At 40.2% G+C, this 25,821-nt stretch overlaps 1 protein-coding gene across 3 annotated transcripts in view; it reads left to right on the top strand.

Annotated features, from left to right (window-relative positions):
* Positions 1-25,821, top strand: part of ARHGAP26 (Rho GTPase activating protein 26) — a 771,897-nt gene that overhangs the window by 182,820 nt on the left and 563,256 nt on the right. For all 3 annotated transcript variants that reach the window (XM_082255674.1, XM_082255673.1, XM_082255672.1), the window contains exons 3-5: positions 1,155-1,216; positions 5,020-5,091; positions 12,098-12,199. In XM_082255674.1, the coding sequence (XP_082111800.1) occupies positions 1,155-1,216; positions 5,020-5,091; positions 12,098-12,199 (236 nt within the window). The remainder of the gene's footprint in view (positions 1-1,154; positions 1,217-5,019; positions 5,092-12,097; positions 12,200-25,821) is intronic.

Genomic DNA, 25,821 nt, shown 5'->3' with positions numbered 1-25,821 from the left:
TCCAAACGCCTTCAAAAAACGCCTGAAAAATATCTGAAACAAAAACGCCCAGGTGTGAAAGGAGGGTGCGCTACTGAAATTCTAAGAAAAATAATCAGTTTTTTTCGTGTTCTGGACATGCTACAGAGCTGAAACTTCCCAGGTACACTTTTTTGCCTGATTCATAGTCCCTGGGGCATGACTTATAACCTCCTTTTGCCTTGCTTCCATGCACATCCTCTGGCTTTTAACATTAAGGAAAGGGTTTTAACGGACTTAATTGCAGATTACTATCGTTACACATTTCGAAGACTATATTGGCATTTGACTTCTATGCACTTATCTTAGGCAGGCTGCTACAAGGAGGTTTTACCACTCGGTCATAGGTATACAATAGTCTTAGGAAGTATCTGACCAAAAAAATCCCATTTGCAGAGAATTGATGTAATTTTGCCAGCTTTACTTGTGTGTAATGGTAGGTAACACACCACACATACATTAAATTGCTTTTGACTTCAATGGGTACATTCTTGTTTTGGGCATGTTGGTCTTATATAGTGAAGAAGCCAGGTAACTAGCATTGTCATAAAGAAGGTTGCAAGGGCAGATAGCGCATTTCATTCTGTACAGGTTCGTTTTTAATTATGGCGATAAAGATGATATTGTTGGTGTTGATTATTCTGATGTTCCTTTGCTGCAGGGGACCACGCAACTTTACAGCATTCCCTTCTCTATATTGCTTTGTAGATCTAGCAAAAAACACTTGTCAGCTAATACATGATATTGTTTAATCTGTCATTCTCTGCACAAGCATGAGGGAAATATATAATTAAGTACTAGTCTATTTAAAGTGTCCCCATGCCAAATTGTAAACAAAAACAGCATTTTACCTTTGACCTGCCTTCTCAGTATACCATAGCTGGAAGGGTCTGAAACCAGAAAAAGCTATAATGCACTGGGAACCTTCTCATTGCAGTTTACCAAAAGTAGAAAATGTTAAATATTTTTGTAATATTGGGAATCCACCTCATTTTCTCTCCAGAAGTACACATAGGAACAATCCCAGTAGCAAGTCTGCTGACATTCATACAGGAAGCTATCTGTACTGCTGCTGTATACTGACATCCCTTGTGGCGGCACTGTATTGTTCTAATTTCCTTCCATTGCCTCTCCAGCCAGGTCTCTGCAGGAATTCGCTGCTGTACTGGGCAATCTTGAAGATGAACGGATGCGGATGGTAAGTGGTCCCACTGACACAGGATGTTGACAAATGGCCAAACATAATGCAGCCTAGCAGGTGTGTCATGTCTCAGAGCCTGCGCTATGGCCAGTAAATAATTTCAATTCCAGGGCCATCGGGTTTGTCATATTGTTAGACTCTGGTATCATGGGTCATTGCAATGGGTGTGTTTTTTTTTTTATCTTCCTACTTTACATTAAAATAATAAAATCCAAATCCAAGCTGGTACAAACAGAGGCCAGTGCAAGTAAGATTTTATTAAATACTTAAAGGATTTATATGATAAATATGATATGAGCAGCCTACTATATGTAGCATTCACATGTATTGAAGTTTAAGTTTACTCAGATGGTATTTTCGTTCCCTTTAGCTGCAGTCACATCACTTTTCTGTAATGATATGTGTCCCACATACCCGGTTTCCCTGAAAATAAGACAGTGTCTTATATTAATTTTTGCTCCTAAAGATGCGCTAGGTCTTATTTTCAGGGGATGTCTTATTTTTCCATGAAGAAGAATACGGTACACATTTATTGTTAAACAAAAAAAATGAAAATGTATTACCTGTATACAATACGGTAGTAGTTGTCATCACAAACCAGAAAATGACATCCTCCTGTGTCATTTTGATCCCCCCCCCCTTTCTGATCCTCCTGTGTCATTTTGATTGCCCCCTCTGATCCTCCTGTGTCATTTTAAGTGATCCCACTCCCCCCACCCCTGTGCCAGTGGACACCTTCACCAGACATCTCCCCCACCCCTTTATCAGACATTTCCCCCCTGCCTCAGTCACCCCTGTGTGTCCACACAATGTGCCCGACTCCTGCCCCGCATGACTCACTGTGTAATTGTGAGTCAGCCAGACTCCCTCAGGGCAGAGCGAGCAGCAGGTGGCAGCTTGTCCTGGTGGAGGTGCAGGCTCTCTAAATAAGAGACCTCGCACTTCCTGTCTGCTCCGGCTGCCCTGCGGCCAACACTGAGCTGCGCGGCGGCGCCCGCCGCTACGGTCCAGAGTCCAGAGTTACGGTAGCTTCGGGGGGCCTTATCATCGGGGAGACCTTATGTTCGGGGAAGGTCTTATTTTTGGGGGGATGCCTGTTATTTCAGCGAGAGGCAAAACTATAAGTAGATCTTATTTTCGGGGGATGTCTCCCTTTTGGGGAAACACGGTAGTACAGGCTGCTGCTTCATATAGAAATAGTCTCTGCAGCATGCCTGGTCTTCTTCCTAGTGCTGAATTTCCAGCACAGCATGGGTTAATAGCTTTGGGTCTTCAGGCTGACCTGCATTAAAGGTGGTCCGAAAGGGAACCAGACCCTCATTCCCTCTCACCTATTGAGAAAAGCCTGCTGTTTTAAAATGAATTTACCTCCGTTCTGAATGGGGGAGAGAATTATCTTATACATTTGACTCTCCCCAGTTCAGTGTTTGTGCCACATTCAGTGTAAACAATGCACAGGCTTTCCTAAATGGATGAGAGGGCTGGATGGGGTGGGATCCCATCGGACAATCTTGAATGCCGTTCAGCCTGAAGACCTGCAGCTTTTAAACACTGCCTTGCTAGAAGATGAGCATCAAGAAGAGGACTGGGCACCCTGCAGAGACATGGGGTATACATCATTACAGGTAAGTATATGACTGTAGCTTTAAGAAGGAAAAAATATTTTTGAACTAAACAGCTTAAATCATGTTGAACCTGGTTTTCACTTATACTATTTTTTTTTTCATTATCCTTATAAAAAATAGCAGGTATGCTTGCTTTAAGGCTCCATTCACACCTGAGCATATTGTTTTCAGGCATTTCTTTTTTTTTGTTTTCAGGCTTTTTTTTGGGGGGGTTCAGGCGTTTTTTGCAGGTGTTTAGAGGCAGGCATTGACATCTAACAAATACGCTTGTAATCTGCCAAAACAGAAGCACACATACTCTTTTGAGCTTCAGGTGACAAAACGCTCATATGTGAGCAGGAGCAATTGAAATGTATAGGTTTTTGCATGTTGGGCATTTTGAGACTTCAGAGATGAGCATTTTACGAGCTGAAAAACGCTCTGGTGTGAACAGGGCCTTCAGGGTTTGCAGGTTTTCTGTTAAGCAAACACCTAAAGGGATTTTTGACTGAGTATATAAACATTCAGATCTTCTCTCATGTGTTTTTAAGACTACGATCAGTTGCAAGAAGGGCAATTAGGAGTCTTGCAAAAGAAAGCTCTGCATGCTAAATCTCAGTACCTGTTTAAGGACATCCCAGATCCATTGAGATTATTTGAAAATGAGGGTGTCACTGTGCAAAAACCTTTTTATAGGTAAAGGTACCAATATTTATTAAAATACAGTTTCCTGATCTTTTTCTGCTCAAATACCATAATTAAACAAAGATAAATGATGATACATATTTTTATTAATTTTTATTAATAATAATAAGTTAACCCTAATCCTAACCCCAACCCCTAACCATAATACTAAACTCTAACCTAACAAAAAAAAAAATAATGATTAAAATAAACCCTTACTCCTAACCCCGAACAAAAACATTTCTTATAATTAATGAATACTAATTAAAAAATGCAGATGAAAAACATAGCAACAAATGATGAAACGGATAATAGTTTTCTCTATTGGCTAAAAAAAAAAAAAAAAAAAGAAGCCAAACCTCAAAAACACTTGAGAAACGCTGTACAGAAATGCTCATACAAATGCCCAAAAACATGACGCTCTGGTGTGAATGCAGCCTTAAAGCTTCCGGGCAGGTGCGATTAATTTTTGGGAAGAGGGAATTGAGATTATACTCATAGCTTTTTGTATTCATGCATTTGTATTGGTTAGTAGTGGCAGGCTGTGTCAAGGTAGGTGGGCACTTAATCCATTCTAATTCTATTTGTACTTTGCTTTGTCAGATATGTTGTAGTAATGTCCCACATTCCAGGAAACAAAAGATCAGTATCTGTAATCAGGTTTGGGCTTTAATTGACATCTTGACTGATCTCTCATTGGACTGATGGGATATCCTGTCAGTTGGAAAGCTTTCCAGATGCCCATAATGATGTTAAACATCATAAAAGATTGGAATGATGTTAGAAGTAATAAAAGGGAAGAAGCCTTATTGTTATTGGATAATTTGGGATCTAAAGTTTCTACTAAATGTTTGCAGTAACAGAAGAATAAAATGGTAGCTTTAGTTCTTTTATCGGCGGGTCATATCAGAAGTATTGTGCCAGGAACAGAGGTAAATGATGGGATATACTGCTTTAAAATGGGACATTCTTTTATAGCTTATTGGAGATGTATTTTTGTTTTCTGTGACCTGTTAATTTATTCTAGTTTACTAGTGACATCTAGAGATTATTGTGACGAGTGCTTCCCTTTATTTCTTCACCTGTAAGCTTGTAATGCCCTGGAGGTTCAGATTATGGCCCCAAAAGTTTACAGAGACCAGAGGTAACCAGTACCATTTATGCATATATACCATAATGCACTTGTCAGGTGGTGTGCAGGCTGGAGAATAAGAGATGACATAAATAGAACTTTCACTGGTTTTTGTTTTACCGTATATTGTCTGGCCAACACTGGACACCCATTTCAATCATGAAATTCATTGGGCATGCATCCTTACAAACATACAGAAGTGTAGTAGCAGCTCTGCCTAAATGTAGGTAGCATGCTGTCTCCTATTATACATTGATTCCTTTTTTTTTTCCCAATGCTTGGGTTCGGGTGAAATCTGTGCAATGGAACAATCCTATTTCTATGTACAGTAACTATTTTCATAATTTATTCATTACCAATGTTTGCATTCACTTTTATAGATTGAAAATGCTGGAGAAGTTCTCATTACGCCTCTTGAAAAATTCCGAAAGGAGCAGATTGGTGCAGCCAAGGTAACAAATACACATAGCTGGATGTGTACTAACTGCTTACTTACAGAAGTCTATATGATAAGAACCTATTATAAATGTTTGACTGCACTGGACAGCCAGTCCCAACGCATAGACAAGGCAATTGGCTTTATGTCTTGTTAGTTCAGTTTACACCACAGTGCTGCAGTAGTGTATGCTGAAAAAATATAGAATGTGCTGTACTTTATTTTTCAACATAGCATGTTATGATGCACTACACTGCATCACAACAAGCTGCGATGCATAGAGATAAATGAAAATCAATTTTGGGACATTTCAGTAAAGTTAAAAAAAAAAAAAAGAAATCGTTCAATCCCTTATTACGATTCATCCCACTGCTCTTTCACAGAGCATGCAACTGGCTGCACTGTTAAGGTATACTCCTTGGTGTAAATGACCCCCAATCCTAATCCTTCAGATTCCCCTGTTTTATCTCTCATGTTGGTTTTCAGTAGTCACCAGAGAATACCTCTTTGCCACCACCAAAGAATAATATTTACGTCCATTCACAAATGTAATCTTCAATAGCAGTTTATTTCTGAGTGCTTGGCAGTTAACTTAGAGGTTAAGTATTAGGATATGTGATACTTTGCAGATCATTAGGACTTGCAATGAAATTTTAGGTAATTTTATACTAATGCCAATTCTTTCCTTCTCTATGCACTGGTGGATTAAGGCCATGGGTAGGGCTGTCTGCAGTAGTTTGGTATGCCACAAGCCAGCCTTGAGCTGGACCGAAGACACACACAGAAGTGTGGTACTTAAGACTGAAAACTGAATTACTAAAGGAGTTAATGGAATGAGTAAATAAATTGATTGAAGATTTACTTAATTTATCCAATCACATGAAAAGCAAATTCCTCATCAATTCCTAATCTGATCGTTATTGTGTATTCAAAGTTAATGCGTGATGATTCTTAACTTCCTCAGTAAATCGGTGCTATTGATACTATTTCAAATGATTATTATTAGTATTATATAGGATTTATATAGCGCCGACAGTTTACTCTTTACAACTTAAGGGTAGACAGTACAGATACAATACACTTTAATACAGTAAGAATCAGAGGGCCCTGCTCGTTGGAGCTTACAATCAAAGAGGGAATGTTAGTTGGGCATAGTAAATGCCTAACGCCATGGGAATGTGGCTGCTGTCACCAGCTGGTGATTAAGTTCATTTTCTAGCGTTTAGTTTAATGGCCGCTTGTTGTTTTAAGCAGCGGCACTTTGAATGAGGTTTTCAGGCGGTAAGCGCTCGGATTGGTTAGTTCCAATCCAACCTAGGCGGGAAAGTCACGCGGCAGCCGGGTGGGAAACACGTGAGTCACGTGCGGCTACGTCATAGGCATAGACCTACAGTATATAAAGAGCCGCGCGGCTTCAGTCTCCTCAGTGTCTCTGAGCGGCTTGGCGAGCTCCCCACCCCCCCATCCCTGTCGTGGCACCGTTATGTGGTCTGTCACCCTTGGATCAAGGGGGGGACTTATTTGAAATAAATATATAATTTTTGACTGTTCATCACTCGAGTTCTATGACTGAGTGATTTGTGTTTGCTGGAATTTAATTTATTATGATTTATGGATTATTTATTATATTGATATTTATTCCTATTTATTCTTATTTATTTGATGATTAATAAAATTTGTTTACAATATTTTAAAAGAAACCAATAAAGGTGCCGCGGCCAATTTTTATCCATCTGAGTGGTGTATTCATTATTGAGTGGTCTTGTTTAAGTTATTTTGAAGAAAAGTATTTCAAAATATTTAGATTTGTTTAAATTATAAACATTGCAGTCTACAGTCCCATGAATGTTTTTCTTGAAATTAAGCATGCAGAACCCAGGGTACATCATATGTACCTACCATATCTACATGTTTTGGTAGTGTGAACTTGAAATTCCATGCTTACATGTCCACACTGACTGCTTGTACCTTGTTGTTGAGGAGCTGACTTCAGCACAGACACTTTCCACATGTAATTTACTTCACTACACTCTTCTCAGCTGGTGTGTCCACATTGGCACTGGGCATTACTGATTTTTATTTTTGAATTCAAAATTCTTTAGTAACACATTATAAAATAAAAGGTATAAATCTGTGCTGTAAAATTATATCCAGTGGAGTGGTGTTTAGACTTCATGGGAGTTGGATACATTTGTAAAAACCTAACAAAAAGATGAATTGTGAATGTACCATAAGAATGTGTTCTAAAATTAGAATACATGATTTGGCTTCCTGCTTCCTATTTTCAAGATGAAGCCTAAGAGAAGGAATCACTGCAGAGGCTCAGGTTGGTAGCATGTGATATTCATTAGAAACGTAGAGAGAGAGAGATACTGTGCTGTTAATCAGCTCCCATGGGCAGGGGAGCAGCAGCAATGTACATTGTGGTGGCACCAGAAGTTGCTGTATTTAATATTCGTAAAAGCGGGATTCTTCACTCAGTGTTGGGTACCACTGTAATGAGAAGATCAAAGAAAGTGCTCTCTGAGGAATTATACAGTTCAATCAGGAAAGTATTCACAGTGCTTCACTTTTTCCACATTTTGTTATGTTACAGCCTTAATTGAAAATTAATTAAATTCATTATTTTCCTCTAAATTCTACAAACAATACCCCATAATTATAACATGAAAGAAGTTTGTTTTTAATAGATTTGCAAAGACTTCAAATAAAAAAACAAAACCAATACAATGTAGATAAGTATTCACAGCCTTTGCTCAGTACTTTGTTGAAGCACCTTTGGCACCAATTACAGCCTCAAGTTGTTTTGAGCATGGTGTTACAAGCTTGGCACACCTATTCTTGGGTAGTTTCTCCCATTTTTCTTTGCAGGACCTTTCAAGCTCCATCAGGTTGGATGAGAAGTGTTGGTGCACAGCCATTTTCAGATCTCTCCAGAGATGCTCAATCGACTTAAAGTCTGGGCTCTAGCTGGGCCACTCAAGGACATTCACAGAATTGTTCTGTAGCCACTCCTTTGTTATCTTGGCTGTGTGCTTAGGGTTGTTGTCCTGTTGGAAGATGAGCCTTCGCCCCAGTCTGAGGACCAGAAAGCTCTGAAACAGGTTTTTATCAAGGATGTCTCTGTACATTGCTACATTCATCTTTCCCATAGGCTCCCAGTTCCTACTGCTGAAAAACATCCCCACAGCATGATTCTACCACCACTATGCTTCACTGTAGAGATGGTATTGGCCAGGTAATAAGCAGTGCCTGATTTCCTCAACACATGATGCTTGCCATTCAGGCCAAAGAATTCAATCTTTGTTTCATCAGACCAGAGTATTTTGTTTTTCATGGTCTGAGAGACCTTCAGGTGCCTTTTGGCAAACTCCAGGCGAGCTGTCATGTGTCTTCTACCGAGGAGTGTCTTCCTTCTGTCCACTCTACCATATTTGTGGAGTGCTGCAGAGATAGTTGTTCTTCTGGAAGGTTTTCCTCTCTCCGCATAGAAACACTGGAGCTCTGTCAGAGTGACCATCGGGTTCTTGGTCACCTCCCTGACTAAGACCCTTCTCCCCCCGATCGCTCAGTTTGGCTGGGCGGCCCCTTTTAGGAAGAGTCCTGGTGATTCCAAACTTCTTCCATTTATGGATGATGGAGGCCACTGTGCTCATTGGAACCTTCAATGCTGCAGAAATGTTTCTGTACCCTTCCCCAGATCTGTTCCTCAAACAATCCTGTATCGGAGGGCTTCAGACAATTCCTTGAACTATATTACTTGGTTTGTGCTCTGACATGCACTGTTAACTGTGCGACCTTGTATAGATAGGATGATCAGTGAAAACAAGATGCACCTGAGCTCAATTTTGAGTGTCATGGCAAAGGCTGTGAATACTTTTTTACATGTGATTGCCATTATGGGGTGTTTGTAGAATTTTGGGGAAAATTTGGAATTTATTCCATTTAGAAATAGGATTGTAACGTAACAAAATGTGGAAAAAGTAAAGTGCTGTGAATATTTTTTGGATGTACTGTACATACAGTACACTATGGAAGCTGTCACATTGCATAAATTCTGGCACTTTACCACAGTTCCTGTCAATGAAGAAATTCATTAGACTGGCTTCTGCCATCAACTAGTTTAGTTTTTCTTTCACACTTTCTAACTTTTTCTTGTAACCCTAAAAAAAAAAAGTGTTCCTTTAAAGTAGAATATACAACATAGTGAATGTGCAGTGTCATTTGTCCCTCTCTGGTGTAAAATACGTGGTTGATCTTGCCTTTACTTTTGTCCCTTTTAGTGTGCTGATCACGGTAATCATGGCTGCTGATCCACGATACTGTGGTCAGTTTACGTGCCTTTGTCATCCCTCCCTGCCTGTCAGCTTGGGTGTGTGTGTGTGCCATCTCCTCCCCTCCTGCCTCTGTCCTGCTGTGGCTGTAAAATCAATAATCACATATTCTGGAATCCCCTCTGATGCAGCAAAATATACCGTGCAGTGTCTGTTCTTTAAAAATGATGCAGCAAAATACCTTATTTCAGAGCGCTGCTGTGTGCTCACGTGACCTCCTGCCGCTCTCGTCCTCTCCTCCCGGCTGGCGACAGAGGGGAATCTCAGCCCTTCCCACTGTAGTTCTTAGATCGAGGAAGGGGAGCACCAGGGGGTCATGTGACTGCACAGCAGCACTGTAAAATAAGGCGTTTCGCTGCATAAGTTTTAAAATACACATACACTGCACAGTATATCTTGCTGTAGAAGAGGGGATTCCAGTTTTTGTGATTAGTGTCATTACAACTGCTTTAGATATTTTTCTTTCTCCTTTTCATTCATTGAGGGACACAGGAATTAAGGTACATTCGGTTTATAATGCCATCTTCAGGATGATTGAACAATTTGCAAACAGAAAAATTATAAGTCGGCACCCAGTATAACTCCCCTTATTCTCTGCAGGCCCCATTTTATTGCTAGTGTCCTAGGAGAATAGAAGTCTTTCTTCAGCTCAGCTGGGAAATGTCTAACCTTTTTTGTTTGTGAATGCCCATAGCTTTTTTCCTGAAATTCCTGCTCCTTACACCATGGTCAGCAATACTTTGGTGGACCCTGTGGGATTCAAGAGATATTTATACCCATAGTTGTGGTTAAGATTAGGCAGACTCTGGAGTATTCTTCTGTGGGCCCAGAAGTATTCTTCTGTGGGCCCAAGTATCACCTCAGAGTGCCAGATAGGATGTTTCTTTTTTTTTTTTTTCTTCTCAGTGCCTTCTGGTGGCTCTTTTCTCACCAGTTTGGGGCTAAGGTCTAACTTCCATTCCGCATATCATTGTCGGGGTGCTTACTTTGCACCCTATTCCTCCTGCCACGTTGAATTTATAGGAGCAAACTTTTCAGTAAGGATCACTTCACACTCCTTGTGGGCTGTTGGGTTGTACTGTTACTGTCCATTCTCTGGTGTGTTTTGCTAATTAATAGGGCCACTCTTTTTTGTAATAGAGTTGCTATCCCCCTTGATCCTCAGGGTTAGGGATGTTAAGGCCTTGAGTCTTTCCTTGTAGACAGACTGTTCTTTCTTGTCTTAACCTGTTTTTGTACTGGGTTCGCTCTTGGAACCTACAACTTCTGTGGGGTTGACCACGTCTTTCCTCCCTTGTTTGTTAATGTGTTGTTGTTCCACCTGTTTGTGGTGGGTTCTGAAGGATCAGCTTCTCAATTGCTGAGGTTCTGTCTTCCCTTCTATGTGGATTTATTTCCCTCTGGTGGTAGACTTTTCCACCATTGTGTGGAGCATTAGGTTGGATTCTAAATGATATCCCTTTGGTCAGGTTCCATTGTCTAGTAGAGGTTCCCTCCATGAGGTTGAACGTGAGCCTGTTAGTGGTTGTTGATGTGTTACCCACTCTGAATTCTTGTCTCTCTCATTAGTTGAGAAATAAAATTAGATATTTCTACCTACCGGTACCATAAAATGTATTTCTTCAAGTCCATTGAGTGACGCAGGTCCTGCTCATTTTTGTTTTGCTAAATTGCTTTGCCATGAAGCTGTTGCCTGCTGAGTTGAGAAGTGGTTATACTTGTGGCTGGCTTTCAATTTTTATGTTTCCCTTATGGACTCCAAGAATTGAATTTTATGCATATACACAAATACAATTTTTTTTCCGGTCCTTTATAATGTAATGTGTTGCAGGCAGGAAATAGGTTTTTAGTTGGAAGTATGAATTTAGGAGCCTTTTTGTGTGAAGAGGCTGTTAAATCATTGGTCTCTAGCTGTCTCAGTTGTCAGTTGAACTAGTCTCTGACTATCTTTAGAAGTATGTTCCCAGCCACCAACTACTCCTGAAGCATGTTCATGGTCTTTGACCTTGTGCAACATCTTTCCAGTCTCTGATTTTCTCTTCTAGTATATTCATACTCTTAACATCTCCTATTGTATATGTTCATAGTCCGACCTTCTCTTATAATTGGCTCAAAGGCTCTGAGATTCTTCTGTTGCATGTGTGCAATTTCTTATCTCTTGTAGCATGTCTATAGATTTTTACAGTCTTCTGTTGCGCAGCATGTAACATATGTAAATACTACATGGCCTTTTGATTATGCCAAAGGCCACACTTGATGACCTGCACTGCTTTATATGTTTTTCAAGTAAGGAAGATATGACATTTGATTAGGACATATGTCAGTATATCTGCATTCTCCACTTTCAGAAATATCTGTGCATACTGGTGTATTTATTTTACATGTATGCCCATGTGATGGCACCTAATGCCCATTTATATTCGCTTCCACTTTATTATTTCATTACTTTAGGGCTGCAGTAAAATAGGATTATGATTTCTGTCTTTTAAATTGTTTGTCCAGTATGGCGCCAAACAAAATTTTGGGCTTGCTCATTTTACAGTTCATTTACATTGGGATTTCAAAATGAAACCTTTCAACACACTTACGTTAAATTTTATAGATTTGGGAGAAGATTAGAGAAACCTTAAATGAGTATTTGAACAGTAAAATGTTTTATTCCAGTAAAATGTGTTCTGTTTAATGCAGGAGGTGAAGAAGAAGTATGACAAAGAGACAGAAAAATATTGCAGTGTTCTGGAAAAGCACATGAACCTGTCATCCAAAAAGAAAGAGGTGCAACTTCATGAGGTGAGGAGTGGACGAGTTCTATCAGTTATCTTTTATTTTTTTGTAATTACCATTTCACTGTATATATGCAGGGAATCGTATGTTCATTCATATAGCTGGTCTAGCTTTAGTTAAATTGTCTGTAACATGATGTTCCAAACTACATGACTCCAAATATACCATTTGTATCTTTTCATTGCTCCTTTCCTATCTGATATATTATTTCTCTTGTGTTTTCTTGTTACACATGTAATTGTTGTGTAACTGCGTGCCTTAGTGCCGGTTCACACTGTTCCTACTTGTCAGGCGACTTGGACGGCATTAGTCGCCCGAAGTCGTGTCGCCCTAGTGTGAACCGACACTTAATATGGAGGCTGGCTTGACCAAAAAAGTAACCACAGTGCTGAAGTGCTGACCCATAGAATCTGGGTTAATCTTCACATACCTGTTTAGTTCTTAGAGAAATTGAGGCCCTATGTACAGCCTGGGCTTAGGATCCAGGGGACTACACAGGCATAGACTTGCATGTACGTATTCACCCATGAAATAGTAAAATATAGCCCTGCTCAGATAAAAAAGTAAATACAATTCTATAAATTGTTCTCAAACATCCAGTACATAGATGTACTATGTGAACAATCAATCAAATATTTAAAATTTTGACTCCTCAGTCCAGAGCACCTGCAACCATTTTTCTGCACCCCAGTTCCTATGTTTTAACGCTTAGGACATGGAAACAAAACAAGCCGACTGAACTATGCACAAAAACATAGGAACTGGGGTGTAAAAAATGTCAGCAGGTGCTCTGGATTGATGAGTCAAAATTTGAAATATTTGGCTGTAGCAGGAGGCAGTTTGTTCACAGAAGGGGTGGAGAACAGTACACTAATGAATTTCTGCAGACAACAGTGAAGCATGGTGAAGGTTCTTGAAAGTTTGGGGCTGCATTTCTGCAAATAGAGTTGGAGATTTGGTCATTTGGAAATATAGGCAGATACTTTCCATCATGCCTTACTATCAGGGGGGAGTTTGACTGGCCCCAAATGTATTCTTCAGCAGGGCAATGACCCCAAACACACAGCCAATGTCATTAAGAACTATCTTCAGTATAAAGAACAAGGAGTCCTAGCAGTGATGGTTTGGCTCCCACAGAGCCCTGATCTCAACATCATTAAGTATATCTGGGGGTTACAAAAACAGACAGAAGGATTTGAAGCTGCCTACATCCACAGAAGTTCTGTGGTTAGTTCCCAAATATATTTGGAAGAACCAACTTGCCCAGTTCCTTCACAGATTGTGTGCAAGTGTACCTAAACAAATTGATGCTGTTTTGAAGGCAAAGGGTTGTCACATCAATTTTTTTTTTTTTATTTGGATTTTTTTTTTCATTCACTTTCCAATTTTTTAAATGATAGAATATTTTTTCATCAACACTTCTATTTCTGAAAGCATTCTTAACCACTTTAGCCCCGGAAGATTTTGCTGCTCAATGACCGGGCCGCTTTTTCAACTTGGCACTTAACTGACTTTAACTGACAATTGCGCGGTCATGCAATGCTGTACGCAAACGAAATTTACGTCCTTTTTTATTTAAAAAAAAAAAAAAAAAAAATTGCAATAAGCGGATTTTGATTGGTTTGCGCAAAAGTTATCGCGTTTACTAACTACGGAAAATTTTTATTGTTTTTTTTTTTTTTTTTTTTTTTTTTTTGCGGGACTGTGACATTGTGGCGGACAGATCGGACCCCTAACTGACATTTTTGACACTTTTGGGGGGACCAGTGACATTACTACAGTAATCTGTGCTAAAAATATGCACTGTTACTGTAATAATGACACTGGCAGGGAAGGGGTTAACACTGTTGTTGATCAAGGGGTTAAATGTATGCCTCATGCTTACTAACATGTGGGGGGAGGGGATGGGGTTCTGTGACACAGACCGAGCTATGCTGAATCCTGTGATCTCTCCCTTTCTGTCACAGAGAAGATCCGCCTGCTTTGTTTACACAAGCGGGCGGATCTTCTCACACATTCCCCGACAATCGGGGAAGAGAGGTGTCGATCGCCGCCTCTCCCTCTCCAGCCTGACTCCCGCTGTGTCTCAACACTATGTCTACGTCGCTGGACCAAGGGGAGCCGACCTACCGCAGTAATATTACTGTGAGAGGTCGGCAAGTGCTTCATTTACAGCATTTTTTTTTCACTCCTGCCTTAGATTTTTTCACAGTACTATGTGTGTATGTATGTGTGTTTGTGTGTGTGCTCTCAAAAAAATTAAAGGAAGACTTTAAAAACAGATCTCAATGGTATGGACTGGGTAATGTGTTAGGAATGAAAGGATGCCACATCGTTAGAGAGAAATGACAATTCTTAACCTACAGAGGGCTGAATTCAAAGACACCTCGTAAATTAAAGTGAAAAAATGATGCAGCAGGCTAGTCCATTTTGCTAAAATGTCATTGCAGAAACTCAAAATGGTACTCATTAATTTGTATGGCCCCCCACATGCATGTATGCATGCCTGACAACACTGGGGCGTGCTTCTAATGAGACAATAGGTGGTGTCCTGGGGTATTTCTCCCCAAATTTGGACCAGAGAATTGCTGAGCTTCTAAACAGACTGAAGTGCAACCTGGTGGCGTCGGATAGACTGAAACATAATGTCCCAGAGGTGTTCTATTGGGTTTATTTCAGGCAAGCGTGGAGGCCATTCAATGGTATCCATTTCTTCATCCTCCAGGAACAGGCTGAATACTCTCACCACATGTGACCGGGCATTGTCGTACACCAGTTGGAACCAAGGACCAACTGCACCAGCGTAGGGTCTGACAATGGGTCCAAGGATTTCATCCCAATACCTACTGGCAGTCAGGGTGCCATTGTCTAGCCTGTGGAGGTCTGTACTTCCCTCCATGGATATGCCTCCCCAGACCATCACTGACCATCCACCAAACCTGTCATGCTGAATGATGTTACAGGCAGCATAGAGTTCTCCACGGCTTCTCCAGACCCTTTCACGTCTGTCACATATGCTCAGGGTGAACCTGAGATCATCTGTAAAAAGCACAGGGTGCCAGTGGCGGACCTGCCAATTCTAGTGTTCAATTTCAAATGCCAATCAAGCTCCACGGTGCAGTGATCACAGGGCCCACTAGAGCACATCGGGCCAACAGTCTGTTTCTAAATGTTTGCACAGAAAAATTCACACCTGAAGGAGGTAATTTTGTAGGGCTCTGGCACTGCTCTTCCTGTTCCTCCTTGCACAAAGGAGCAGATACTGATCCTGCTAATGGGTTAAGGGCCTTCTATGGCCCTGTCCAGCTCTCCTAGAGCAGTGTTTCTCAACTCTGGTCCTCAGGGCACACTAACAGGCCAGGTTTGCAAGAAAACTGAAATACATCACAGGTGATATCATTTGCTGCTCAGTGATTGCAGTATTCTAGTCTGCATCTCCCCAAAGTAATACTTAAAATCTGGCCTGTTAAGGCTCTTTCACACAGTGTGTCTGTCGGACGGACTCAGTTTATCTCAGCGGGGGATCGATCCGCCGATCCCCTGCTGAGCAGGAGAATGACAGCTGTTCTCCGCACGGAGACACAGCTGTCAGAGCCCCATACATCTCCATTCCCATCCGATCCAATCCGCTGTACGGATGGAAAATAGGGTTTCCATCTGTCTAGATTTGACGTATCGGATCGGATGTCAGTGGACATGTCTCCACTGACATCCGATGCCCCATAGGGATGCATGGTGGGACCGTTCAGATCCGCCAAAAAAACTGACAGGCGGATCTGAACGGTCCACCTGTGTGAAAGGGGCCGTAGTGTGCCCTGAGGACCAGAGTTGAGAAACCCTGTCCTAGAGTAACTGCCTGTCTCCTGGAACCTCCTCCATACTCTTGAGACTGTGCTGGGAGACACAGCAAACCTTCTGCTATGGCACTTATTGATGTGACATCCTGGAGGAGTTGGACTGCCTGTGCAACCTCTATAGCAGTGGTTCTTAACCTGGGTTCGATCGAACCCCAGGGGTTCGGTGAGTCAGTCTCGTGGGTTCGGCGGAGGTCAAGACACACACCCGAATCATATGATTGGTGATGACACGCCCCACTCATTGGATGCAGGTGATCACGCAACATCGCTTGGCCTATCTGTGTTGCAGGGAATTTGGTGCGCCCAGTAGTCGAATTGTAACTGTTGTGTTGGTACGTCGTGTGATTTATTTCTTAATATTAATCCCTTCATACTGACTATGTCAAGCAAAAAAAGAAAGTGGTTGGAAGAATATGTACAATATGGATTCACATGTATAACGGAACGTGATGGGAGTCAGCGTCCTAACTGCCTGATTTGCAATGCCAAGTTGAGCAATTCTAGTCTAGCACCGGCAAAACTAATGCCCCTTTCACACATGCTGTCCGTTTGTCCGTTTTTTCATCCATCCGTTGATGGATGAAAAACGGGCATCAATGTATCAATATGTAAAAACGGATGACAACAGATGATCATCAGTTAACATCCGTTTTCATCCGCTTCCGTCAATGTCTGTTTTTTTGAACGGATAATTGCCCTATTTTTCATCCGTCAAAAAAAGGGATCGGATGAAAAACGGATGACAACGGATGAAAAACGGATGACAACAGATGAAAAACGGATGAAGAACGGATGACAACGGATGAAAAACGGATAACAACTGACGAAAAACGGATGAAAAATGGATAACAACTGACGAAAAACGGATGAAAAATGGATGGATACATTTTCACGTGACTGAACTGATGAACTGAACGGACCGTATGTGTGAAAGGGGCCTAAGAGAACACTTCCTTAAGCTGCATGGAGATGGAAAATACAAGAACACAACGCTCGCTGAATTCAAGGTGAGGAGAGCCAGATTCGATGAAAAGGCTAGTCTGCCTGTTCTCGGCTTTGTACCCATCAACAAACCGATCCTCATAGCATCGTACGAAGTTGCTTACCTGATCGCAAAGCAGGGCAAACCACACACCATTGGTGAAACACTCATAAAACCAGCTGTGTTGAAGAATGGTTTTGTTCTTTAATGGTTTTGTTCATTTTTTGCACCTATGTATAAATATATACCTAAATATATACCTATGTTTTGAATTTGAAAAAATCATATTTTATTTTTCCAATTAAGAAGGGTTCGGTGAATGCGCATATGAAACTGGTGGGGTTCAGTACCTCCAACAAGGTTAAGAACCACTGCTCTATAGGGTCCAGGTATCCCCTCATGCTATCAGTAATGACACTGACCCTAGCCAAATGTAAAACTAGTGAAAAACAGTCAGAAAAGATGAATAGGGAAAAAAACTTTTCAGTGGCCTCCACTGTTAAAACTATTCCTATTTTGGAGGTCTTCTCATTGTTGCCCATCTAGTGCACCTGTTGTTAATTTCAATAACACCAAAGCAGCTGAAATAGATTAGCAACCCCCTCTGCTCTTTAACTTGACAGATCAATATCCCAGGACTTTAATTGTCTTGATGCTATACTCTGATTAAAAAAGTGTTCCTTTTTAAAAAGTGTTAATTTTTTTGAGCTATGTATGTATGTATGTATATACATACATACATACATACATACATACATACATACATTATATAATGTGTGTGTGTGTGTGTATGTATGTATGTATGTGTATGTATGTGTGTATATATATATATATATATATATATATATATATATATATACACACACACACATACTGTATGTGGGTGGCCAGCACCAACACAAGTGAATCTTTTACCTATGCAAGCTTCCTGGTAAATCCCCAAAAACTACCAAAACTAATAAAAGAAAATAAAGGTGTGTCAGCACAGAGGCAATATTTATTGCTCAGTTCAAAAAAAGAAATCCAGCAAATGTTTTATGCCCTTTATCAAGCCTGAAACGTTTGCTGTATTGCTTTTTTTTAACTTTATTCAGCGAATAAAAATATTGGCATTTTGTGCTTTTTTTATATACATACAGTACATTCACATCCATGGAGGAAACTTCTGTCTTTAAGATAGACGTTGTGTAATATAATGGGTAATGCTTTGTTTCTCTTTGCTGTTCTGATAATGGACTGTGGCAGGAAACACCCAAATGCGCAAACAGGGTGGTGTTCAACATTGCGTTACTTATTTCACCTTTACCATATAGACTAAACTAATGTCATTTTGCCTTTTTGTCATTATGATACAACTGACTTTGTTCTTGCTGATTTGCCAGCATCAAGCTGGGAAGGGATCATTCTTGTCCTCTTTGGTTCCTTTTCTTCCTCTTTATATAGCTGAAGCAAATCCAATGGAAACATAGACATGTCTGTGTAGATACAGGCTTGTTTGCCCTGCATAACAAAACTTTGCACCCTCAGCACAGTCAGCAAGATACCAACCGATTCATGAGTTCTGTATTCAAATCTTTATTTCAAATCCAAAACTATTTAATATAATAGTGTAAACACCCTTGGTGTACATTAGGCAAGCAATCACATTTTACATTTCAGCTAATGAAACCTAACCTTCGACTGATTTTGTGTAACTTATTGCACATGCATGCTGTTTGTATTGGGTAAAAACCCCATATTATATTGAGTTTTGTGATGTAACACCATCTATCTAAATGGCTGCCATAGATGTAGTCCAGGCCAATGTCTTGGGCATCCAAATTGCATGGTTAAGTTTAATTCATTTTTGGATGTATTACTATTTTCTCCTTTTAAATTACATTTTAAAAATGTATAGCAAGTGTGTGGAACAGCAGTTCACTGTCTAAATAAGAAAAATGGTAAGATTATCCCTAATTCTTAAAATCAAGTTAAATGTGATGTCAGCTTTAATTTAGATTAGATTACTATTTCCAGCTGTCATTTCTGTGTAGTATATCATGAAATGCATTGCTACCATCTAGTGGCCATTTCAAATATTACGTGTAGTACACTAAAACGAATAGTCTATAGTCAAGAATTGACCCTGTCCCCATAATGTTACTGGACAAATCTTGCATAGATAGATGGATAGATACAAAATTAATAATGTGAATGGGGAGGAAGCAGAAACCACCTCCATATACTTTTTCAATGATCAAGTAGATCTTGGTGTTCCCAGACAGCCTATAAAGTGACATTTTTCTGACTTTATATGTCTTTACTGCCATAAAAGCTTCTCTCCTACCTGCTAGTAATTAACTCACTTAGCCATTCATGTGCAGCTCAATGTACAATCTCAAGATGCCTTGGATCCTAGAATGATTTAACTCTCTTCCATTGGCATGAGCACAAGGTACATCATTCGGTGCCAACCATTTAAGATGGACAAAGATGCAGAACACAGAAGAAGATCAGATGAAGATGTCAGAGGTGGCAACAAGGGGGATTGTGGGAGTTGCATCGCTGGAGGCGGGCACCTTGGCAGGTGTATTTTCCACGCTGTGCATAAATGCACAACAGGGCAAGGGCCAACCCAACATAATGAAAGCATTGGTTACATTTACCTTCTTTAAGATGTGCCGAAGTCTCCCAACCAATGACAGAGTGGAATATGGACCATGATTATGTCCCATGATACCTGCACAGTTGCAGCTCTCTAGCCATAAGTATACCTACTGTTAACCTGTTATCAGGTGCTTGCTTGCCAGACAGCTCTATTTGCAGTTTTGTAAAAGGATCGTGAGAATCCCATTGGTTGTCATGGGCAAATGAAGACTGAGACCATTCAGTCAGGCACAGTGTTTTAATTGTTTGTTATTACTTAGGCCTTGTTTTGAGGGTGGCAAAATGTGCAGTTTAGCCACGTTTTTATCAGATGAATTTTTCGTCTGTTTTTTGTTGCATGCTTGTCTCGTATGGAAAGTGAAGAGGTTACTTTTATACGAAAATTCTCGTACGACAGAATTCAACTTCAGAAGTGATGTCATGTGTTGAATCGTTTTGTATGTAATCTTTCATTTCTGAGCATGCCTAGTCTTGCTCTTACGATTTTTTTCGGACGAAAACTGAACTAATTAAACGAAAATCGGACGTTGTGTTCACGTACAATAAAAATTTTAAAATCAGCAGATTGTTCATCGGACAAAATTTTACTTCCAATTTTCTTATCGTGTGTAAGGGCCTTAAGACATTGACATTCACAGCATTGTGGGGAGGAACCCACTAGAGAGAATAAAGAATCGAAATTCACAAATATTTTGTATTTTATTTATCTATGAAGAAAATGAGGTGACAACCTTGCTGCACTGCTCTTGAATTCAAAGCAGTGTTGTAACCCTTAGGCTGACCATACATTATACAATCTTCTTGTACAATTTTCCTTTATATTTACCGAAACCATATAATATTAGGTCAAACCTAAACACTTAAAATTTCTATGGCATCAGGTAGGCCCATGCACTACTGTGTTTCCCTGAAAATAGGACCTAGCGTGATTTTCGGGGAGGGCTGCAGTATAAGCCCTTCCCTGAAAATAAGCCCTAGTAAAGTCTTTGTAAAAATATATAATCTGTTTTGTAAAAAGATTGTATAATCTCCAGTGTGTCTCCTTTTGTAACTTTATTGTTGAAAATACCTTTATTTACAGTGCTGCTGGGCGCTCACGTGACCCGCCATAGATCTTCTCCCGCTGAGCCCCTCTCTCTGCAGTGCTCAGGGTGGGTTGACGTCAGTGGGGATATCGCCTCTACCTTGGCAGTGCTCGGAGAAGGGAAGTAGCGCTCTGGCGGGTCACGTGAGCACCCATAGACGCTGTAAATAAGGTATTTTTAACAATAAAGCTACAAAAGGAGACTTCCTGGACAATTCATAATCTTTTTATAAAGTTACAAATGGAGACTCACTGAACATTATATAATCTTTTTACAAAACGGATTACATATTTTTACAATGACTTTAACCAAGGTTTATTTTTGGGATTATAGATGTCATATTGATGACTCCTGAGCTGAAAGGGGGAGATGAGGAGAGAAGACAGGGGACATAGATAAGACAACCCCTGAAAACAAGCCCTAGTGTGTGTTTTTTGTAGCCAAAATTAATATAAGACCCAAACTTATTTTCGGGGAAACACGATACATAGTTAAAGGTAAATCTAAAGGAAATTGAAGAAGAAAATTGTATAATGTATGGCCAGTCTTATGTAGGCTTTGCCTGCTTTCTGTGAAAAGAGGGGGGTTGGTTATTACTCTCGTCACTGCTGATACACAAGGCTATCGCTTGTCAATCAGCACCTGGCTGCACCTAGTCTTGTCCATTGTTTCCTGGATTGGCAACGCTGCCTCTGCTGCGGAAACCCCCACATTTAGTATATAGTTGAAGTTTATTAAAAATAAAATATCCACTCACATTAAAAATGACTTGACTCCTCCTAATTGTGTGTCGTATGGTGGTTCCGGTGTAGTTCCAGCGTGCGTTCCACCGACCGGAAGTGACGCAGTTTGCTCTGGTATCGCTAAACGCGTTTCACCCTCCCACTAGGCATTGTCAAGTGAGTGGATATTTTATTTTTAATAAACTTCAACTATATACTTCACCATGGAGATTCCTTCATTTTATTTGTGTCACGGAGACCATCTAACAGCCTAAACAGCCTATATCAGGATACCATACCTCCTACCATCATCCATACATCCCAGGCTTATGATCATTACCTTTCTGGTGAGTAGGGTCACCATAGGGGAGCACTATTGAAGCACGTTTGTAGCACCCGAAGAAGTATATACTAAGCACCTAGAGCACTGAGATCACTTTATATGGCCTCTAATATTTTGTATATGGACTTTAATATTTTTGCAAAGTATTTATGATTTATATATATGTACCTACGGATTGATTATTATTGGTATATTTATCTAATTATCTACTGGATTGCACTGATTACTACACTACACAGATAAGGCACAGTTAGCACATTATTTACCTTTTGTCATATGCATATACAGCAGCGCTGACATCTTTTTGTATTTCATTTCTGCATTTAAAGTGATTGTAAATGATCACCTTGTAAGACAATCCATTCAGTTTAAAATAGAAACGAAAGGGAAAACAGTTGTGTATAGATATTAAAAAAACAAAAACAAAACCTCATCAATACCTTTTTTTTCCCCCTTTTTATTATAAGTGATCACATTCCCTCTGTTCCCAGCTGCATACAAGCTAGGGGAGGAGAAGCAGCAGTACACCGAACTTCCCAGCCAAAGGCTGTGTAGAGGGGGGGGAGGGGAGGATGTGTCAGTACAAGTGTCATCATTGGAGGAAGGTACACAGAGTTCCCAGCATAGCTAGAGAACTCACCAGGGTGTGTTATGCTTAGTGTGGTCAGTTTTTTTTATAGTAAAGCAGAGGGACTGGCAGGAATACCAGAGATTTCACGCAAAGGAAGCAATGAACAGGATACTTTCTCATAAGAATTATTTCTAGCCAGGAAATTCTAGCAGGCTTTATATAGTGCTAACACTTGGTGCAGTTCTTTACAATCTAAAGGGAGACAGTACAGTTAAAATCAAACAGAAATAACAAAATACAAGATGGTTAAGTGGGCCCTGCTCATAAGTTATTACAATCTAACCTATGGGTATGTTACACATACCATACAATGGAAGCTGGTAGGATACGAATAAAGCAAAAGATGCATTATTGTTTCTGCGCTGTACTACGAGTACAAATATATATATATATATATATATATATATATATATATATATATATATATATATATATATATATATAAAATATATATATAATATGAAATGAGGATGACTAATCTTTTTTTTTTAATTTTTTGAATGAGTGAATCTTATTTATTGTGTTGCCTCCCTTTGTTCTAACCTGGTTAACAAAATGACATTTTGGGGACAGAATCCTTGCCATGCTTATCGGACATATTGCATAGCCCCAATCAAAAACCTCTGATTTTGGCACCTTTAGTATTTCCCCACAGCCACCAATAAGATTGTATTTTGAAAGCAGGTCCTAAGAGGGCTGTCCAGTTCTTAGTAATTAATAAGATGTGCAGTTGTATTCGAGAATGGTCATGAGCTGGCTTAGCTCTTTGCTATGGATGATGCCTTCTAGGCTTTATTTATGCAGCTTTAAATGTAAAATTCAAAATGTTATGGATAATTTGATGCAGCATAGAATAAGGCCATAACAAATTTCTTTATTTAGTAGCGCTGTCCATATACAGTACTTTCCCAGGAAGGAGAGATGTGGATGTTTGGGTATATAGACATCAGGAAGGAATGTACAATGCACTTGGCAGGAAAACCCTTTCAGGCTGGTACTGAGCAAGTGCCACCTGTTCATCCCTCCTGGGAAAGTTACAGCACCGAACACTTACAGTGCAGTAGATATAATCCCTTGTTAACTTACTGGCATGAAGTTGGCATTCCTCAGGTCTGTTCTACATTCACAGTAGAGGGGGATTGTGCTATCATTTTTTAAGCATTATTGTGAATGACATATTTGGGGTTAAACTGGGTTGTTTTTTTTAATCCTTTTAAGCCTGCGATTATTTTTGCTCTGGTAAGGCCCGTTCTGCTGGCATTTTTGTAGTGAAACTTTACAAAATCATGTGTCTCTTATACAGTTTTTTTTGTTTTAGGTGATAACAAATTTGATGCCAGAATGATCAATCCTCACTTTTGCATTCTTTTGTAGCCAAGCACAAGTGTAAAGTGTTGTATTCTTTGTGCAGTGTGAGTTCATGGGATCTTTAAATCTTTCCTAGAGAATTACCGTACTTATAGAGACACTTTATGCAGGGCAAAGAGACACTTTATGCAGGGCAAAGTGACGGTATCTTAAAAGGGGCACCCCCATATGCTCAGCTTACCAGGATACCCTTACAGATCCTTGCTCCCCTGCAGCTGTAGTTGCAATGGTCTGTGTCAGTGACCCAGGGGAGAGGTGACCAAAAGTGATTGGTCCAACCTGGGGAAGTGTGCATGTATTAGAGACTGTTGTGTTTTTTTCTTTTTTTTTGCTGGCAAAGTAAGTGGAGATAGTGGCATCCTAATTGATATACAGGGAAGGGGGGGGGGGGGGGGTAATTAAAAAACAAAACAAAAAAACAAGCAGATAAAACAAGCATAAGTAATAAACTAGCCATATTCACCAATAGAGATGTGTGAAGTCAATCACAGTATTTTCCTAGCATGGTGTGTTGCACAGTACAGTATCCTTTATTACACACGCAAGCTTTATACATTATCTCACAAAAGTGAGTACATCCCTCACATTTTTGTAAATATTTTATTATAACTTTTCATGTGACAACACTGAAGAAATGACACTTTGCTACAATGTAAAGTAGTGAGTGTACAGCTTGTATAACAGTGTAAATGTGCTGTCCCCTCTAAATAACTCAACACACAGCCATTAATGTCTAAATCGCTGGCAACACAAGGGAGTACACCCCTAAGTGAAAGTGTCCAAATTGGGCCCCATTAGCCATTTTCCCTCCCCAGTGTCATGTGAATTGTTAGTGTTACATGGACACAGTTGTGAATGAGGAGCACTGAGGAACACTGTGCGGCGTATAGTCTGAGCACTGACCCCCCCACCCCTTCAACCTCTGCAGCAAAGCTGGCAGCACTCATACGTCTATTTCCCAAAGACAACCTTTGGCTATGATGCTGAGCACGTGCACTGAACTTCTTTGGTCGACCGTGACGAGGCTTGTTCTGAGTGGAACCTGTCCTGGTAAACCACTGTATGGTCTCGGCCACTGTGCTGCAGCTCAGTTTCAGGGTCTTGGCAATCTTCTTATAGCCTAGGCCAACTTTATGTATAGCAACAATTCTTTTTTTCAGCTCCTCAGAGAGTTCTTTGCCATGAGGTGTCATGTTGAACTTCCAGTGCCAAGTATGAGAGAGTGAGAGCAATAACACCAAATTTAACACATCTGCTCCCCATTCACAACTGAGTCCTTGTAACACTAACAAGTCACATGACATTGGGGAGGGAAAATGCCTAATTGGACCCAATTTGGATACTTTCACTTAGGGGTGTACTCACTTTTGTTGCCAGCGGTTTAGACATTAATGGTTGTGTGTGTTAGGGGGGATGGGTGCTCTGATAGTGTGTTGAAGCTGCTCCCGGTATTCAGTGCTTGGTGAATATGTGAAGTAAATGAAAAAGTATGGGGTGCGCTAAACAACAATAAGATCCAAACAGTTGGAATAATTAAAAATTATAAACATGTAGGATGAATAAACATATATAAATTATGGTGACACAATGATAATCCGTGAATATCAACTGGTGCATAAACATAAAAGTTCATAAGTGTCCATAAATAGGGTGATGATATTGCATAGAAGATGAAGAAAGATGAACTTGATTCCACATCCAAAATAAATCCACCACCAAGTGAAATTTCTCCTTACCGAACGGAAAAAGGTAAGGTGCCACTAATGAACAAATGTGCTGAACAAAAACCAATCCCCGTAGTGATCCAGCAACCACCTCGTGAAAATCACCTGGGTTAGCCTCTTACCAGATGGCAATCAATACACGCTTGAAACTGAAGGAACACTATCTTCCCCTTCTCCTAGGATCCACATGAGTCTTTCACAAAAGCCACGCTGACGATCCAGCTGCCTGTCAGTGACTACTCCCGGGGACACGTACGACAGCTCTCCCCA

The sequence above is a fragment of the Pelophylax lessonae genome, assembly GCF_965119305.1.
Source record: "Pelophylax lessonae genome assembly, chromosome: 4".
Taxonomy (NCBI): Eukaryota; Metazoa; Chordata; class Amphibia; order Anura; family Ranidae; genus Pelophylax; species Pelophylax lessonae.
The sequence above is the reverse complement of the archived record's forward strand: the minus strand, read 5'-3'. Positions and strand labels throughout refer to the sequence as shown.